We start from the raw sequence: 20,038 nt of genomic DNA on the forward strand, positions 1-20,038 counted from the left end.
TTTTTGGTGGCGTGAAGCAGGGACGCAGTGGGAGAGGGGCGCTGGGACGCTGTGATCACGCCATTACCAGCACCGGAGCAGCTAGTGTGTGCGTGTATGCCAAAACAGTGATCACTGTGTACAGTAAATGTAATTTCTTATTCTAACTGGTGTAGGAGAGTTGGGCCGAAGGGCCTGTTTCCACTCTGTATCACTCTATAACCATTTGATAGCAGAATAATACGCAGAACCGGACAGCACAGTGGCGCAGCAGTAGAGTCGCTGCCTTACAGCGCCAGAGACATGGATTCCATCCTGACTACGAGTTTGTAGGTTTTCCCCGTAACCTGCATGGGGTTTCTCCGGGTGCTCCGGTTTCCTTCCACACTCCAGGTTTGTAGGTTAATTGGCTTCAGTAAAACTGTAAATTGTCCCTAGTGTGTGTAGGATAGTGCCAGTGTGCAGGGATCACTGATCGGCGCGGACTGAAGAGCCTGTTTCCCTAAACTAAACTAAACAAAAAGCCTTGAAAACTTGTGATCACAGTGTATAATAAGCGAAAACTCTTATTCTAAAATGTTAATTAATTAGTTACATAGGTAACATTGCAGAATATCATGTATAGTCTTTCCGGTGACTAGTCAGCAGAAAACAAATGCTTCTCTCTGTACTTTGGTACACGTGACAATAAACTAAACTCAAACTCTGAATGTGTAGGAAGGAACTGCAGATGCTGGTTTAAACTGAAGATAGACACAAAATGCTGGAGTAAGTCAGCGGAACAGGCAGCATCTCTGCAGAGAAGGAATGGGTGACGTTTCGGGTTGAGTCTCTTCTTCAGACTGATGACAGGGGAGAGAGAGGTACATAGATAAGGAAGTGAAAGGTGTGAAACGGGACAAGGGGAATGTAGAGCAAGGAAAATGTAGAATAAATAATGTAGTATGTAATGTAGAATAGATGGTTTAATTGGCCTCTGTAAATTGCCATTATTGTGTAGGGAGTGGATGAGAAAGTGGGATGACGTAGAACTCGTATGAACGGGTGATTGATGGTCGGCGTGGAGTCAGTAAGCCGAAGGGCCTGTTTCCATGCTGCATCTCTGAATTAAACTAAATCTGAAATACTGGAAACACAGCAGTCCAACCAGCATCTGTGGGGAGAGAACATTTAAGTTCTTGCTTACAATTTAGATTTGTTTATTTCAGTTTAGAGGTACAGTGCAGAAAGAGGCCCTTCGGCCTACCAAGTACATAAGGACCAGCGATCCCTGCACACTAACACTATCCTACACACACTCGGGACAATTACACTTATACCAAGCCAATTAACCTCCAAACCTGTACCTCTTTGGAATGTGGGAGGAAACCAAAGATATCGGAGAAAACCAATGTGGTCATGGGGAGAACTTACAAACTCCGTACAGACAGCAGCTGTAATCTAGATCAAACCCGGGTCTCAGGTGCTGTAAGGCAGCAACTCTACCACTGTGCCACTGTGCCACCCTAAATATTGAAGAACATATATACATTCATGCTGTGTGTATATCACTTGAATAATCGGTGAATATGAGGTGAGGTGGGACACATACTATTCAGGTTCATTATTTCAGTGAATTTTATTAACATGATTCTCCTTCAACAGATCGAGATCTTGTCATTGCTCCACATCCAGAAGTGATGGAAATTAACAAAACATATCAGCTGCATTGCACCGGTCCAAGAGTGTATCCAAACAACAAGCTCCATCTCAAGTGGCTCAGAGGGAACAAAGTTGTGAAGTCAGTTAACCCAACGGAACCAGCAAAGTTTCCAGACAATGTGACTCTGTTGGTCAATATCCTCAATCTCACTGCAAGCAAGGCTGATGATGGACAAGTGTACACATGCTTGGCAGAGCTGGACTTGGACACAAATACCACAAAAGAAATCAAATCCTCCTCCGTGACTCTGCAAACCTACTGTGAGTTCCACTTGAACAATAATTGCTCTCCTCTGCTCAAGACTAAGCTGAAACAAACTAGTAGTCACATTTTGTAAAGTTCAGTTTAGATATACAGCGTGGAAACAGGCCATTTGGCCCACCGAGTCTGTGCCAACCAGTGATCCCTCCACACCAACACTATCCTACACACTATGGACAATTTATAATTGTAGCACGCCAATTAGCCGACAAAACTTGCATGTCTTTGAAGTGTGGGAGGAAGCCAGAGCTCCTGCATAAAACCCACACAGGTCACGGGGAGAATGTACAAACACTACAGATAGCACCCTTAGTCAGGATTGATCCCTGGTCTTTGGTGCTGTAATGCAGTATCTACCCCTGTGCCACCGTGCTGTCTGCTGACACATTTACAAGCAAGCCACACACACTAAACCAGGAGAGATGAGTTATCCACAGAACAAGCACTTTAAGTTGAGTTTACCGTGTCTGCAATGTCAACTCTGCAGAACACGTTAACACAATGTGTGTTTCTGCATTGTTTAGTATAGTTTAGTTTAGCGATACAGCGTGGAGACAGGCCCTTCGGCCCACCGTGTCCACGCCGACCAGCGATCCCCGCACACTAACACTATCCTACTCACTAGGGTAGATTTACAATTTTTACCAAGTCAATTAACTTACAAACCTACACATCTTGGGAGTGTGGGAGGAAAACGGAGAAAACTCACGCAGATCATGGGGAGAACGTACAAAATGTGTACAAACCGCACGCATAGTCAGGATCAAACCCAGGTCTCAGGCGCTGTAAGGCAACAACTCTACCGCTGTGCCAAGCAACCTCCCCCCCACCTCATTATAACTTCTAGAGTGCTCCGGGGATTGTTCCTTACAACAGTTACTGAACCTATCTGGGCACAGTAGAAACAAGAAACTGCAGATGCTGGTTTATACAAAGTGCTAGAGTATCTCAGTGGGCCAGGTAGCATCTCTGGAGAGCATGGAAGGGGTTGTGAAAGATCACCTATGCGTGTTCTCCAGAAAGGCTGCCTGACCCGTTGAGATACTCCAGCACTTTGTGTCGTGCTATGTTGGTGCGTGGCTGGAGCTCAAAGCAGAGTTAGATCCTCATGATGCCAGAAGCATAGGAGGAGTCTATTTAAATAACAAATTTGTGTGGCACAGCGGTAGAGCAACTGCCTTGCAGCGCCCGAGACCTGAGTTCCATCCTGACTAATGGTGCTGACTGTATGGAGTTTGCACGTTCTCCCCGTGACCTGTGTAGATTTCATCTGGGATCTCCGTTTTCCAGCCACACTCCAAAGCCATACAGAATTGTAGGTTAATTGGCTCGGTACAATTGTAATTGTCCCTAGTGTGTATAGGATAGCATTAGTGTGCTGGTTGGCGTGGACTCAGTGGGCCAAAGGGCCTGTTTCTGCGCTGTATCTCTGAACTAAACTAAATTACGGGACATCCAGATTCTGACTCGGGTGTGGTGAACTCCTATTTGTGCGTTCAATGCAATGCCAGTATTGGTCTGTTTTCCATTAGTTCCATTGTCTACAGAAAACTAATATGCAGGGAATTCCTTATGTGTCTTTTCAGCTTTTCCAAAGCCTCCTAGAATCCTCAACAGAAAGCCCATTGAAGTGAATGAGGAGGCCACGTTGGAATGTGAGGTCCAAAATGTCTATCCAGCTGAGAACTTGACTGTAACATGGTTTCACAATGAAGAAGAACTGAAGTCAGTTACAAAGACGTCAGCATCCCACGATATCTGGGCAACAACATGGACACCACAAGACACAGGACTGACTGAACTCACCTGCAGAGCAGATTTTGAGGATTATCCATTAAATCTAACAAGGAGTGCCAACATTTCCATTGAGGTGTACGGTAAGCATGCAGGATAACCGGAGATTATGATTGATATCATAGAGTCATAGTCATACAGCGTGGAAACAAGCCCTTCGGCCTAACTTTCCCACTCCGGCCAACATGTCCCAGCTACACTAGTCCCACCTGCCCACGTTTGGCTCATATTCCACTAAACCTGTCCTATCCATGTAACTGTGTAACTAGTTTCTTAAATGTTGGGATAGTCCCTGCCTCAACTACAGTACCTCCTTTGGCAACTATTAAAGAATATTAAAGGGGACATTTGGTTTGAAGTAAAGAGTTCCCTAAAGTGACAGAAGCCACTGGCTTGTTACCAGCCAGGGTGGAGATGCTAAACACTATAAATCCCCTCCCATACCCACACCAACCTTTCTGTCCTGGGCCTCCTCCATTGTCACAGTGAGGCCCAACACAAATTGGAGGAACAGCTCCACATATTAGGCTTGGGCAGATTACACCCCAGCGGTATGAACATTGACTTCTCTAACTTCAAGTAACCCTTGCTCTCCCTCTCTATCCATCCCTCCCCCTTCCCAGTTCTCCCACCAGTCTCCCCGATGACATTTTGTCTCTGTTTGCTTTGTGGTCACCTTCTCCTATTCTACATTCTGATCTATTCTACATTTTTCTTGATCCTCATCTTGTTTCATGTCATGATATTGTCATGACCTCATCTATTATATTGTCTCAAGTCTCATTTTGACACCTTCCTTATCGCTGTATCTCCCTCTCCCCTGATTTTCAGTCTGAAGAAGGGTCTCGACACAAAATGTCTCCTATTCCTTCTCTCCAGAGATGATGCCTGTGCCGATGAGTTACTCCAGCATTTTGTGCCTATCTTCGGTGTGAACCAGCATCTACAGTTCCTTCCTACACCTGGTGTTCAATGGGAACTTTGCCAGTGTTGCCCAAACATTGAGGACATTTCAAATTCCACTCATCAGGATGCGTTCAACCAACATGTCACTAGGTTTGATGAGATTGGTATAGGGGGTGAATGATGCCGGGAATAATAGGGTGACTTTGGGTGATTGCCTCCGATCATTGTCAAACTACAGTTGGATGTAGAGCCATAGCTAAAGTCAATTAACCTACAAACCTGTACGTCTTTGGAGTGCGGGAGGAAACTGGAGCACCTGGAGAAAACCCACACAAGTCACGGGGAGAATGTACAAACTCCGTACAGACAGCACCCATAGTCAAGATCGAACCTAGGTCTTTGACACTACTATAAGGCGATTACATAAGGTGAGAGCATGCTGACCGGTTGCATCGTGGCTTGGTTCAGCGATTTGAGCGCCCTGGAGAGGAAGAGACTACAAAAATTAGTAAACACTGCCCAGTCCATCATCGGCTCTGACCTTCCTTCCATCGAGGGGATTTATCGCAGTCGCTGCCTCAAAAATGCTGGCAGTATCATCAAAGACCCACACCATCCTGGCCACACACTCATCTCCCTGCTACCTTCAGGTAGAAGGTACAGGAGCCTGAAGACTGCAACAACAGGTTCAGGAATAGCTACTACCCCACAGCCATCAGGCTATTAAACCTGGCTCGGACAAAACTCTGAACATTAATAACCCATTATCTGTTATTTGCACTTTATCAGTTTATTTATTCATGTGTGTATATATTTATATCATGGTATATGCCATGGCACCAAGGTGAGGAAGGCACCATAGTCCACACCAGCCCGGCGTGAGGGCCTGAACATCGGGCCGCCCGGTGCGGCGACTGCGGGTTCTCGGAAGGCCCAGACCACGGATGAACATCTGGGAAGATCGGAGGGGAGGCTGGCTGGACTATGGTGCCTTCCTCACCTTGGTGCCACTGTGTTATGTTGTGTCGTGGACTTTCTGTGTTTGTGCTTTTCTTTTTTTTAATTCAATTTTATTTTTAATGTTTTATTATTTATTATTTATTTATTTTTATGATACTGCCTGTAAGGAAAATTCATTTCGTTGTCTCTAATTGAGACAATGACAATAAATTTGAATACAATACAATACAATATGGACACACTGATCTGTTCTGTAGTAAATGCCTACTATGTTCTGTGTGCTGAAGCAAAGCAAGAATTTCATTGTCCTATACAGGGACACATGACAATAAACTCACTTGAACTTGAACATTAAAATCTACTGCCGCGCCACCGTGCTGCTCTAAGCTTTGATAGGGATTCTAACAATATTTTTCTGTTGTTGCAGTTTTCTCCGAACCTGTAATCCAAGCATCACTGACCATCGTTGAGGGAAAACCGGTGAATATTACCTGCAGTGTGTTTAATGTCTCGGGAGAACTTCAACTTACACTGAAGAATGGAAATACGTCTTTGCCAAGCGAATCATCCAGTACAGAGCACACTATCTACCACACTTTGCATCCAAAGATGGAGTTGAATGGACAGCAGTTGACTTGTGAGGCTAAACTGACACTCCAAAATCACTCTGAACCCATTGTTAAGCAACAGAATATCACACTCAATGTGCAAAGTAAGTAACTTTACATTGGTGCCATCGAGTCTGCTCTGCCTTTCAATCATGAATGAGGTGGGATGATTTCGCAGCGGTAGAGTTGCTGCATTACAGCCCCAGAGACCCGGGTTCGACCCTGTCTACGGGGTGCTTGTCTATATGCAGCTTTCCATGCTCCCCGTGAACTGCATGTGTTTTCTCGGGGTTCTACGGTTTCCTCCCACACTCCAAAGACGTAGTTTTGTAGGTTAATTGGCTTGGTATAATTGTAAATTGTATCTAGTGTGTGTAGGATAGTGTTAGTGTGGTGGAACCGCTGGTCGGTGCGGACTCGGTGGGCCCAAGAGCACGTTTCCATGCTGTATCTCTAAACTAAACTAAACTAAACTAAGATATAAAGATGGTATTCTAGAACCATTGCAACTGTAACTTGTAGACTCTCTGTTCACATCTACCTGTTCAGGGTGGGAATATTGGGAATGCGGAATTATAATTAATCTTGAAGGGAATAATGTACATTTTCTATCAGGTGAGGATCACAGGGAATAAATGGCCTCAGTACATGGATTGAAAAGGCTGTTTCGTGAATGCAACAAAGACCGCTATAACCAATGGGTGTAGGAACGTATTGCATTGCCGCCTAGTGGATCTGCTCTGAACTGCATGCTTTATCGTGGTTCAAAAAACAGGATGCTTCCAATGTAGAAACAAGGAGTGTGTAGGAAGGAACTGCAGATGCTGGTTTAAACCGAAGATAGACACAAAATGCTGGAGTAACTGAATGGGACAGGCAGCATCTCTGGAGAGAAGGAATGGGTGACGTTTCGGGTCGAAACCTTTCAACAAGGATCTGGTTTAGACGAGAACACGGAGTGCTGGAGCAACTCAGCGGGTCAAGCAGCATCTCAGACCATGGATAGGCCACTCCTGAGATACTGCCTGACCCGCTGAGCTACTGCAATACTCTGACTCTTCTTCAGGGCGCATGCAATGCAGAATAGGCATTAATATTGCACAACACATCATTTACTGTTCTAAATGCAACTCATAATGCCAACCATAGACATGAAGGATACAGTCGTTAATCTTCAATGGTTCAAAGGTCTGTTTATTGTCACATGTACCAATTAAGGTACAGTGATAGGTGAATTACCATATAGCCATACTAAAAAATAATGTGGCACCTCAGAGATTCTTTGCCAATATTTCCATGGAATATCTTTGTGTCCCTGGAATATCCTGGTGTTTGGGACTTGAACTACTAATCTCGTACCAGCCGTACGACTTTATATTAGACTGACCAATCTCAGTCTAATGTAAAGGAGTCTGTTTGTCCACCAAGCCTTTGTTGAAGCAATCTTTGCCTTGTCATAACCCTCAGCATCCCCAGTGTCTACACCAAACATGCTTAGCAGATAATTAACACAAGGAAACTTCCGGTAGTCTGCAATAAAAGCCCAGTTCTGAGAACTCTTGAGAATATTCTGTGACTTCACACCTTTTGTTTCTGATTAACCCATAAATAGTAACACCAAAATAATGAAATAACGGCAGGTAGAAAAATGAGCCTTGGTCAATTTCTGGACACTCAAATGTTTGCCCTTGTCTGAAGAAGGGTCCCGACCCAAAACGTCACCTCTCCATGTTCTCCAGGGATGCTGCCTGGGATGGAGAACCGTAGTGACAGGATACCAAAAGTTCAGAGTTTCCCATCTGGGTTAAACAGATGTGCTCTACAAAGCATCGCCCAATTTGCTTTTGGTGAATAGTGGCAATGAGTCTCTGAGGTGCCACCTTGCTGACAAGGCATTAGAACATGCGGGCGGCACGGTGGCGCAGCGGTAGAGTTGCTGCCTTACACCACCAAAGACCCGGGTTCAATTCTGACTACGGGTGCTGTCTGTACGGAGTTTGTACATTCTCCCCGTGACCTGTGTAAGTTTTCTCTGGTATCTCCAGTTAGTGGGATAACATTGAACTAATGTGAATGGGTTATTGATGGTCGGCATGGACTCAGTGGGCCGAAGAGCCTGTTTCCACACTGAATTGCTAAACTAAGCTAAATGAAAATGGACTTTATTCTTCAAAAAATATTTCATTGGCCGTCGAGTAGCATGCTATGCCATTCGTACGCACAATGTGTTTATAAATATAATGAGAAAACATTGGTTTAGTTTAGTTTATTGTCACATGTAACTGAGGTACAGTGAAAAGCTTTTGTTGTGTGCTAACCAGCCAGTGGAAAGACAATACATGATTACAATTGAGCCGTTCACAGTGTACAGATACATGATACATGATAAGGGAATAACGTTTAGTGCAAGGTAAACCAGTAAAGTCTGATCAAAGATAGTCCGAGGGTCCCCGATGAGGTAGATAGTAATTCGGGAGATTATAAGTAAATTATACCTGCAAATGAGTGCAGGCAAAATTCATGGATTTTGGAAAGAAAGGATCTGTAGTTTTACAGTAGATGTATTTGCTCAGAATGGATGATGATTGTGTAATGGTTTTTGTGAATTTTCCACAGGTGAAGAATCGTCATGGGTGATCATCTTCAGAATTCTAATAGTTGTGGGGCTAATCATAGCAATAGCAATAGCAATAACATGCATCTGTTGCCTGATCGACAGAGCTCGGAAAACAGGAGAATATAATGTACTGAATCCAACATCCAGCAAAAACCAAGAAATCCCTCGTGTGAATGAACCTCTGGACATTATTCCTTTGCAGGAAGTGATTTCAAACGGCAATGACAATAACTCACATACTGGTCCAAATAATAATAGTTGTATTACACCTGTGAGTTAGACGAACATATCACAACAAATGTCTGAATATTGTTACTGAGGCGGCTCCTGATTGCAATGTTACAGTCGACTGATGGCACTTACTCTAGGAAATGTAACAACAGTTCATTCTCAGGAATGTTCTGAATTTTGGGTCGTTTTGTGTCCATTTGTCAAACTCTGAACTGATACCAGAACGCTGGCAACAAAGCCAGCTCAGCACCGAGAACATCAGAGCCATGCGACTTTTCTTCCCATTGATGGGAATAGACATTGGATCACACACTTGGTGCAATAATCTTTCCAAGGTGAACTACTTGCTTAAATTACGTGAATGTTGTCTGATAAAAAATTGTCATAAATGGATAAAATGTGAGTCGATGCCTTTTCCAGTATTCTCACCCTCTTGTCTAGGGAGGAACTGCAGATGCTGGTTTAACCTGAAGACAGACACAAAAGGCTGGAGTAACTCAGCAGGTCGGGCAGCATCTCTGAAGAAATTGAATAGATGGCGTTTTGGGTCGAGACTATTCTTCAATTTGAAGAAGGGTTTCAACCCGAAATGTCACCTATTTCCTTTCTCCAGAGATGCTGCCTGACCCTCTGAGTTACTCCAGCTTTTTGTGCCTGTCTTCTCATCCTCTTGTTTAATTATTGCCATACTCTCATCCCTTCCTATCCCTGTAACCTCCTCCAACTACACAATGCTCAGTATTCATTCATGTTCATTTACAAAATCTAACTCATCCTAATTTCCACTCGTGAGAGTAAGTCAAATGATCTCTCTGCTAGAGTAATCAGTGGAATTGCACTTAGTGCTCTAGAATACTGTATTCCAGTATTATACATGACAGGTTTGCACCCTAGTGTTACACAATGACGGACCTATCCCCATCAGTATTGTACCCCAGTGACAGAGTTATCCCCATCAGTACTGTACCCCAGTGTTACACAGTGACGGACCTGTCCCCATCAGTAATGTACCCCAGGGTTACACGTTGACTGACCCATCCCCACCGGTACTGTACCCCAGTGTTGTACAGGTACAGACCCGTCCCCACCATTACAGTACCCCAGTGTTACACGGTGACGGACCTGTCCCCGCCAGTGCTGTATCCCAGTGTTACACAGTTACAGACGTGTCCCCTCCGTTACAGTACCCCAGTGTTATACAGTGACAGACGTGTCCTCACCAGTACCGTACCCGAATGTTACACAGTGGTAGCCTCTTGTCTACTTGCACAAGTTGTAGTGTTTACCTTTTTCTCTTTCTTACTTACTTTTCATGTTAATTCAATTCTAACTCCTCGATCCATTTTTGACTCCCCCCATTTCAGCAATACCCCGATAATCAGGCTAGCACTTTTCACAGGTTGGGCCTCCTGATGTTAACTGTAGACTCTATCAAGCAAATTGTTTATACTGTATTATATTGTGCCTGTTATAGCATTAATTTCACAGTCATATATTAGACTTTTGTTGCCGCTGGTTCCTGAATACATACTGTGTATTTCACTGCATGTACAGCCTAAAGCCATTTCTTGTCAAGACAATTTTTCCAACGATGCTACTCATATTTGTAACCACTAAGTGAAGATGTAGGTAATGATATAACAAGGGCTGTTTCTAGTGATACATTTGTACAAGTAAACAGAATATATTTTTGAATAAAATATAGCTTATTGGTGAAGCAATATTAAATACAAATGTTGGAAAAAAGAACCTATTCACACCAGTGTTGGCATTGAAAGTAACTACAGCTGTTTTCTCACAGCATTGGCCACAGTCATAGAGTGATACTGTGGAAACAGGCCCTTCGGCCCAACTTGCCCACACCGGCCAACAATGTCCCAGCTACACTAGTCCCACTAGCCTGCGCTTGGTCCATATCCCTCCAAACCTGTCCTATCAATGTCCTGTCCTGTCTAACGGTTTCTTAAAGATGGGATAGTCCCAGTCGCAACTACCTCCTCTGGCAGCTTGTTCCATACACCCACCACCTGAGTGAAAAAGTCACCCCTTGGATTCCTATTAAATCTTTACCCCTTCACCTTGAACCTATGTTCTCTGGTCCTCGATTTCCCTACTCTGGGCAAGACTCTGTGCATCTACCCAATCTATTCCTCTCATGATTTTGTATACCTCTATATGATCTATGGTACACCTCTAGAAGTCTCCGCACATACTGTCCTCTGCTAAAGTTTTCCTACATCTCAGGAGTGTATATTTAACACTGCAACAGAACCTGCCACTCATTGCTTCTGTGGTCAATCAGCTCAACTACATCAAGTTCCTTCAGTTGGAACCTATGACCCCTACGCCTACAGAAGCTATCATTCCAGGAATAGACAATAACTCCATACAAGGTATAGAAGCTCGGCCCATCTATATCATCCTATAGCCTATCAAGCGTTTGCCTCATCTGCAAGCTGACTCCTCAGACTTCCTACATTCATATCCAAGCTGTTCATGTATAGAATGTCAGCACTAGTCCCTGTGGTACATCACTGGTCATGTGCTTCCATCAACAAAGCCCACACTCTTCATCACCCATGTATCTCCTCATACCAAGTCACTTTTGGATCTAATTTGGCGGCTTGCCCTCGACCCCGTGGACATGTCCTTCACCCACAGCGCTTGTCATCTACATTTAGGGGTGGCATGGTGGCGCAGCGGTAGAGTTGCTACCTCACAGCCCAGAGATCCAAGTTCGATCCTGATTACGGGTAATGTCTGTATGGAGTTTGTACCTTCTCCCCGTGACCTCCATGTCTCAGCCAGTGCATTGTGTGAGTGTCCAACACAAACACCACACATTACGCTGGTTCTCTCAGCGATATCACTATTGCTAGAGGTGACCTAACTTTAATGGGATGAAAATATAACCAAAGTGTACAGACTTTTAAACACAGGCTGGCTACATTCCTACCAGGCTAGAGTTTAGTCTAATGTCACGTGTACCGAGGTACCGAGAAAAGCCTTTGTCACGTGCTAACCAGTCAGTGAAAAGACAATACATGATTACATACGAGCCGTCCACAGTGTACAGATACACGATGAAGGGAATAATGTGAATGACTTTTAGTGCAAGATAAAGCCAGTAAAGTCCGATCAAAGATAGTCTAATAATAAACTAAACACAAACACAAACTCAGAAAAGCAGCATTTATTGAGAGGATTCAAATGTGGCATTCAAGTTTATTTTATACCTTCTGAGTTGTCGATGTGTTTCTATCTATTGGTATTTGACATTGAATTAAATAACGGAAATTAATAGGTGAACATTCACTTTCAATCACAAGAGTAAAACTCCTTCCCCTTAGGCAAGAACACTAGCAGCAACATGCGAGTCAGGTCAGCTGGGCGTGAGAGGGTTGAGATATTACACAACATAAGGATAACTGAAGAAGTCGGAGGTTCGATCATCCCGACGAGACGGCCTGTACATCGGGCCGTCCGTAGAGGCAACTGCGGAGGGTTCATGGCCCCGATCACGGATGAACAAAGAAGGAAGACTGACTGAACGTTATTGCCTTCCACCACAGTGAAGAATGTTGATTCCACTGTGGTGGATGTTCATGTTGTATTCTATTGTGTATTGTGCTTATTTTGATTGTGTGGCTGCATGGTAAATCAAATTCCACTGTACCTTAACTGGTGCATGTGGCAATAAATGTGAACTTGAACTCTCGCTGAAAGGTGCGTAGTAATCATTTTAGTTCCAAAACCATACACTGATGATGACCAACGTAGGCGTTAGGCTTGTCATCCAGAAATGTTTAAACGATTTCCAACTGAAATATACTGGCCAGATTGTTCCATGTGATATAATGTTTTTGTGGGCTACCTGATAAAACTTTATCAAAAATTAAATCATGTGGTTTCCAAAGTACAGAGTCTTTCTTCCAGATCCTTCACGTGTAAGATGTGGTAACCCATAGAGATGCCTGGACAATTGGAGTGGGCTTTAGCTGGGAACTGACATTAACTGATGATCTTTAAGCTAAACCTTACCTTTTACACTTTAGACTTTACTATAGAGATACAGCGCGGAAACAGGCCCTTTGGCCATCGGGTCCATGGTGACCAATGATTACCCCACACTAGTTCTATCCTACACACCAGGGACAATTTATAGAAGCCAATTAACCTACCAACCTTCACGTCTTTAGAGTGCGTGAGGAAACCGGAGCACCTGGAGAAAACCCACATGGTCACTGGGAGAACGTACAAACTCCGTACAGACAAGCACCCATGGTCAGGATTGAACCCGGGTCTCTGATGCTGTAAGGCAGCAACTCTACCACTGCGCCACTCTGCACCTCATGGCAACTCTATCCCAGTCCCCCTCCATAGTCAGCAGCTAATTACAGCCATCTAGCCCCAGCAGCAAACATGACCTACTCTCCCTGTAGCCACGAATGATTCAACCCTACCTCACCACTCCATCCCCACCCCATCTCTCCATTGTTACCCTGATCTAAGCTTCATGGTCCCAATCCATCCAACTACCGCAATGGGACGTTCAACAAAGTATTTTACAACAACCTGTATTGAAGCATATTGTCCAGCAGAGAGAGCAATTAAACCATAGGAGGTTTAGGATACTATTTTCAGTTGTTGAATGCTGAAACAGTAAACTTTACTGATAACAGAAGGAAGTCACTGTGTGGTCATCAGATCAGAGACTGAGTTTGATCATGGAAGGACACAAAGTGCTGGAGTAACTCAACAGGTCAGGCAGTATCCCTGGAGAACGTGGATAGTTGACATTTCAGATAGTCCGTCTCCCTGACTCAGATCAGTTTAATAATATTAAGCCCTCATAAATGTTAGCCTCTTGCACTCTAAGGAATAAGAAGGCCCTAGTTTGCTCAACTTCAGCTCAGATGCTTCAATCCTGGCAGCATCTTTGTAAGTCTTTTCAGCTTCACGCCATCTTTCGTTAGCAGGGAGGATCACAGGGAATAAATGGCCTCAGTACATGGATTGAAAAGGCTGTTTCGTGAATGCAACAAAGACCGCTATAACCAATGGGTGTAGGAACGTATTGCATTGCCGCCTAGTGGATCTGCTCGGAACTGCATGCTTTATCGTGGTTCAAAAAACAGGATGCTTCCAATGTAGAAACAAGGAGTGTGTAGGAAGGAACTGCAGATGCTGGTTTAAACCGAAGATAGACACAAAATGCTGGAGTAACTGAATGGGACAGGCAGCATCTCTGGAGAGAAGGAATGGGTGACGTTTCGGGTCGAAACCTTTCAACAAGGATCTGGTTTAGACGAGAACACGGAGTGCTGGAGCAACTCAGCGGGTCAAGCAGCATCTCAGACCATGGATAGGCCACTCCTGAGATACTGCCTGACCCGCTGAGCTACTGCAATACTCTGTCTCTTCTTCAGGGCGCATGCAATGCAGAATAGGCATTAATATTGCACAACACATCATTTACTGTTCTAAATGCAACTCATAATGCCAACCATAGACATGAAGGATACAGTCGTTAATCTTCAATGGTTCAAAGGTCTGTTTATTGTCACATGTACCAATTAAGGTACAGTGATAGGTGAATTACCATATAGCCATACTAAAAAATAATGTGGCACCTCAGAGATTCTTTGCCAATATTTCCATGGAATATCTTTGTGTCCCTGGAATATCCTGGTGTTTGGGACTTGAACTACTAATCTCGTACCAGCCGTACGACTTTATATTAGACTGACCAATCTCAGTCTAATGTAAAGGAGTCTGTTTGTCCACCAAGCCTTTGTTGAAGCAATCTTTGCCTTGTCATAACCCTCAGCATCCCCAGTGTCTACACCAAACATGCTTAGCAGATAATTAACACAAGGAAACTTCCGGTAGTCTGCAATAAAAGCCCAGTTCTGAGAACTCTTGAGAATATTCTGTGACTTCACACCTCTTGTTTCTGATTAACCCATAAATAGTAACACCAAAATAATGAAATAACGGCAGGTAGAAAAATGAGCCTTGGTCAATTTCTGGACACTCAAACGTTTGCCCTTGTCTGAAGAAGGGTCCCGACCCAAAACGTCACCTCTCCATGTTCTCCAGGGATGCTGCCTGGGATGGAGAACCGTAGTGACAGGATACCAAAAGTTCAGAGTTTCCCATCTGGGTTAAACAGATGTGCTCTACAAAGCATCGCCCAATTTGCTTTTGGTGAATAGTGGCAAAGAGTTTCTGAGGTGCCACCTTGCTGACAAGGCATTAGAACATGCGGGCGGCACGGTGGCGCAGCGGTAGAGTTGCTGCCTTACACCACCAAAGACCCGGGTTCAATTCTGACTACGGGTGCTGTCTGTACGGAGTTTGTACATTCTCCCCGTGACCTGTGTAAGTTTTCTCTGGTATCTCCAGTTAGTGGGATAACATTGAACTAATGTGAATGGGTTATTGATGGTCGGCATGGACTCAGTGGGCCGAAGAGCCTGTTTCCACACTGAATTGCTAAACTAAGCTAAATGAAAATGGACTTTATTCTTCAAAAAATATTTCATTGGCCGTCGAGTAGCATGCTATGCCATTCGTACGCACAATGTGTTTATAAATATAATGAGAAAACATTGGTTTAGTTTAGTTTATTGTCACATGTAACTGAGGTACAGTGAAAAGCTTTTGTTGTGTGCTAACCAGCCAGTGGAAAGACAATACATGATTACAATTGAGCCGTTCACAGTGTACAGATACATGATACATGATAAGGGAATAACGTTTAGTGCAAGGTAAACCAGTAAAGTCTGATCAAAGATAGTCCGAGGGTCCCCGATGAGGTAGATAGTAATTCGGGAGATTATAAGTAAATTATACCTGCAAATGAGTGCAGGCAAAATTCATGGATTTTGGAAAGAAAGGATCTGTAGTTTTACAGTAGATGTATTTGCTCAGAATGGATGATGATTGTGTAATGGTTTTTGTGAATTTTCCACAGGTGAAGAATCGTCATGGGTGATCATCTTCAGAATTCTAATAGTTGTGGGGCTAATCATAGCAATAGCAATAGCAATAACATGCATCTGTTGCCTGATCGACAGAGCTCGGAAAACAGGAGAATATAATGTACTGAATCCAACATCCAGCAAAAACCAAGAAATCCCTCGTGTGAATGAACCTCTGGACATTATTCCTTTGCAGGAAGTGATTTCAAACGGCAATGACAATAACTCACATACTGGTCCAAATAATAATAGTTGTATTACACCTGTGAGTTAGACGAACATATCACAACAAATGTCTGAATATTGTTACTGAGGCGGCTCCTGATTGCAATGTTACAGTCGACTGATGGCACTTACTCTAGGAAATGTAACAACAGTTCATTCTCAGGAATGTTCTGAATTTTGGGTCGTTTTGTGTCCATTTGTCAAACTCTGAACTGATACCAGAACGCTGGCAACAAAGCCAGCTCAGCACCGAGAACATCAGAGCCATGCGACTTTTCTTCCCATTGATGGGAATAGACATTGGATCACACACTTGGTGCAATAATCTTTCCAAGGTGAACTACTTGCTTAAATTACGTGAATGTTGTCTGATAAAAAATTGTCATAAATGGATAAAATGTGAGTCGATGCCTTTTCCAGTATTCTCACCCTCTTGTCTAGGGAGGAACTGCAGATGCTGGTTTAACCTGAAGACAGACACAAAAGGCTGGAGTAACTCAGCAGGTCGGGCAGCATCTCTGAAGAAATTGAATAGATGGCGTTTTGGGTCGAGACTATTCTTCAATTTGAAGAAGGGTTTCAACCCGAAATGTCACCTATTTCCTTTCTCCAGAGATGCTGCCTGACCCTCTGAGTTACTCCAGCTTTTTGTGCCTGTCTTCTCTTCCTCTTGTTTAATTATTGCCATACTCTCATCCCTTCCTATCCCTGTAACCTCCTCCAACTACACAATGCTCAGTATTCATTCATGTTCATTTACAAAATCTAACTCATCCTAATTTCCACTCGTGAGAGTAAGTCAAATGATCTCTCTGCTAGAGTAATCAGTGGAATTGCACTTAGTGCTCTAGAATACTGTATTCCAGTATTATACATGACAGGTTTGCACCCTAGTGTTACACAATGACGGACCTATCCCCATCAGTATTGTACCCCAGTGACAGAGTTATCCCCATCAGTACTGTACCCCAGTGTTACACAGTGACGGACCTGTCCCCATCAGTAATGTACCCCAGGGTTACACGTTGACTGACCCATCCCCACCGGTACTGTACCACAGTGTTGTACAGGTACAGACCCGTCCCCACCATTACAGTACCCCAGTGTTACACGGTGACGGACCTGTCCCCGCCAGTGCTGTATCCCAGTGTTACACAGTTACAGACGTGTCCCCTCCGTTACAGTACCCCAGTGTTATACAGTGACAGACGTGTCCTCACCAGTACCGTACCCGAATGTTACACAGTGGTAGCCTCTTGTCTACTTGCACAAGTTGTAGTGTTTACCTTTTTCTCTTTCTTACTTACTTTTCATGTTAATTCAATTCTAACTCCTCGATCCATTTTTGACTCCCCCCATTTCAGCAATACCCCGATAATCAGGCTAGCACTTTTCACAGGTTGGGACTCCTGATGTTAACTGTAGACTCTATCAAGCAAATTGTTTATACTGTATTATATTGTGCCTGTTATAGCATTAATTTCACAGTCATATATTAGACTTTTGTTGCCGCTGGTTCCTGAATACATACTGTGTATTTCACTGCATGTACAGCCTAAAGCCATTTCTTGTCAAGACAATTTTTCCAACGATGCTACTCATATTTGTAACCACTAAGTGAAGATGTAGGTAATGATATAACAAGGGCTGTTTCTAGTGATACATTTGTACAAGTAAACAGAATATATTTTTGAATAAAATATAGCTTATTGGTGAAGCAATATTAAATACAAATGTTGGAAAAAAGAACCTATTCACACCAGTGTTGGCATTGAAAGTAACTACAGCTGTTTTCTCACAGCATTGGCCACAGTCATAGAGTGATACTGTGGAAACAGGCCCTTCGGCCGAACTTGCCCACACCGGCCAACAATGTCCCAGCTACACTAGTCCCACTAGCCTGCGCTTGGTCCATATCCCTCCAAACCTGTCCTATCAATGTCCTGTCCTGTCTAACGGTTTCTTAAAGATGGGATAGTCCCAGTCGCAACTACCTCCTCTGGCAGCTTGTTCCATACACCCACCACCTGAGTGAAAAAGTCACCCCTTGGATTCCTATTAAATCTTTACACCTTCACCTTGAACCTATGTTCTCTGGTCCTCGATTCCCCTACTCTGGGCAAGACTCTGTGCATCTACCCAATCTATTCCTCTCATGATTTTGTACACCTCTATATGATCTATGGTACACCTCTAGAAGTCTCCGCAAATACTGTCCTCTGCTAAAGTTTTCCTACATCTCAGGAGTGTATATTTAACACTGCAACAGAACCAGCCACTCATTGCTTCTGTGGTCAATCAGCTCAACTACATCAAGTTCCTTCAGTTGGAACCTATGACCCCTACGCCTACAGAAGCTATCATTCCAGGAATAGACAATAACTCCATACAAGGTATAGAAGCTCGGCCCATCTATATCATCCTATAGCCTATCAGCGTTTGCCTCATCTGCAAGCTGACTCCTCAGACTTCCTACATTCATATCCAAGCTGTTCATGTATAGAATGTCAGCACTAGTCCCTGTGGTACATCACTGGTCATGTGCTTCCATCAACAAAGCCCACACTCTTCATCACCCATGTATCTCCTCATACCAAGTCACTTTTGGATCTAATTTGGCGGCTTGCCCTCGACCCCGTGGACATGTCCTTCACCCACAGCGCTTGTCATCTACATTTAGGGGTGGCATGGTGGCGCAGCGGTAGAGTTGCTACCTCACAGCCCAGAGATCCAAGTTCGATCCTGATTACGGGTAATGTCTGTATGGAGTTTGTACCTTCTCCCCGTGACCTCCATGTCTCAGCCAGTGCATTGTGTGAGTGTCCAACACAAACACCACACATTACGCTGGTTCTCTCAGCGATATCACTATTGCTAGAGGTGACCTAACTTTAATGGGATGAAAATATAACCAAAGTGTACAGACTTTTAAACACAGGCTGGCTACATTCCTACCAGGCTAGAGTTTAGTCTAATGTCACGTGTACCGAGGTACCGAGAAAAGCCTTTGTCACGTGCTAACCAGTCAGTGAAAAGACAATACATGATTACATACGAGCCGTCCACAGTGTACAGATACACGATGAAGGGAATAATGTGAATGACTTTTAGTGCAAGATAAAGCCAGTAAAGTCCGATCAAAGATAGTCTAATAATAAACTAAACACAAACACAAACTCAGAAAAGCAGCATTTATTGAGAGGATTCAAATGTGGCATTCAAGTTTATTTTATACCTTCTGAGTTGTCGATGTGTTTCTATCTATTGGTATTTGACATTGAATTAAATAACGGAAATTAATAGGTGAACATTCACTTTCAATCACAAGAGTAAAACTCCTTCCCCTTAGGCAAGAACACTAGCAGCAACATGCGAGTCAGGTCAGCTGGGCGTGAGAGGGTTGAGATATTACACAACATAAGGATAACTGAAGAAGTCGGAGGTTCGATCATCCCGACGAGACGGCCTGTACATCGGGCCGTCCGTAGAGGCAACTGCGGAGGGTTCATGGCCCCGATCACGGATGAACAAAGAAGGAAGACTGACTGAACGTTATTGCCTTCCACCACAGTGAAGAATGTTGATTCCACTGTGGTGGATGTTCATGTTGTATTCTATTGTGTATTGTGCTCATTTTGATTGTGTGGCTGCATGGTAAATCAAATTCCACTGTACCTTAACTGGTGCATGTGGCAATAAATGTGAACTTGAACTCTCGCTGAAAGGTGCGTAGTAATCATTTTAGTTCCAAAACCATACACTGATGATG

General features: G+C 43.7%; 1 protein-coding gene across 1 annotated transcript in view; it reads left to right on the plus strand.

Annotated features, from left to right (window-relative positions):
* The window catches only part of LOC116991846 (vascular cell adhesion protein 1-like), a 92,186-nt gene that overhangs the window by 52,067 nt on the left and 20,081 nt on the right, over positions 1-20,038 (plus strand). The window contains exons 7-9 of the mRNA XM_033050823.1: positions 1,624-1,941; positions 3,529-3,819; positions 6,030-6,314. Coding sequence (XP_032906714.1) covers positions 1,624-1,941; positions 3,529-3,819; positions 6,030-6,314 — 894 coding nt within the window. The remainder of the gene's footprint in view (positions 1-1,623; positions 1,942-3,528; positions 3,820-6,029; positions 6,315-20,038) is intronic.

This window comes from Amblyraja radiata, chromosome 35 (assembly GCF_010909765.2).
Source record: "Amblyraja radiata isolate CabotCenter1 chromosome 35, sAmbRad1.1.pri, whole genome shotgun sequence".
In the NCBI taxonomy this organism is placed as follows: Eukaryota; Metazoa; Chordata; class Chondrichthyes; order Rajiformes; family Rajidae; genus Amblyraja; species Amblyraja radiata.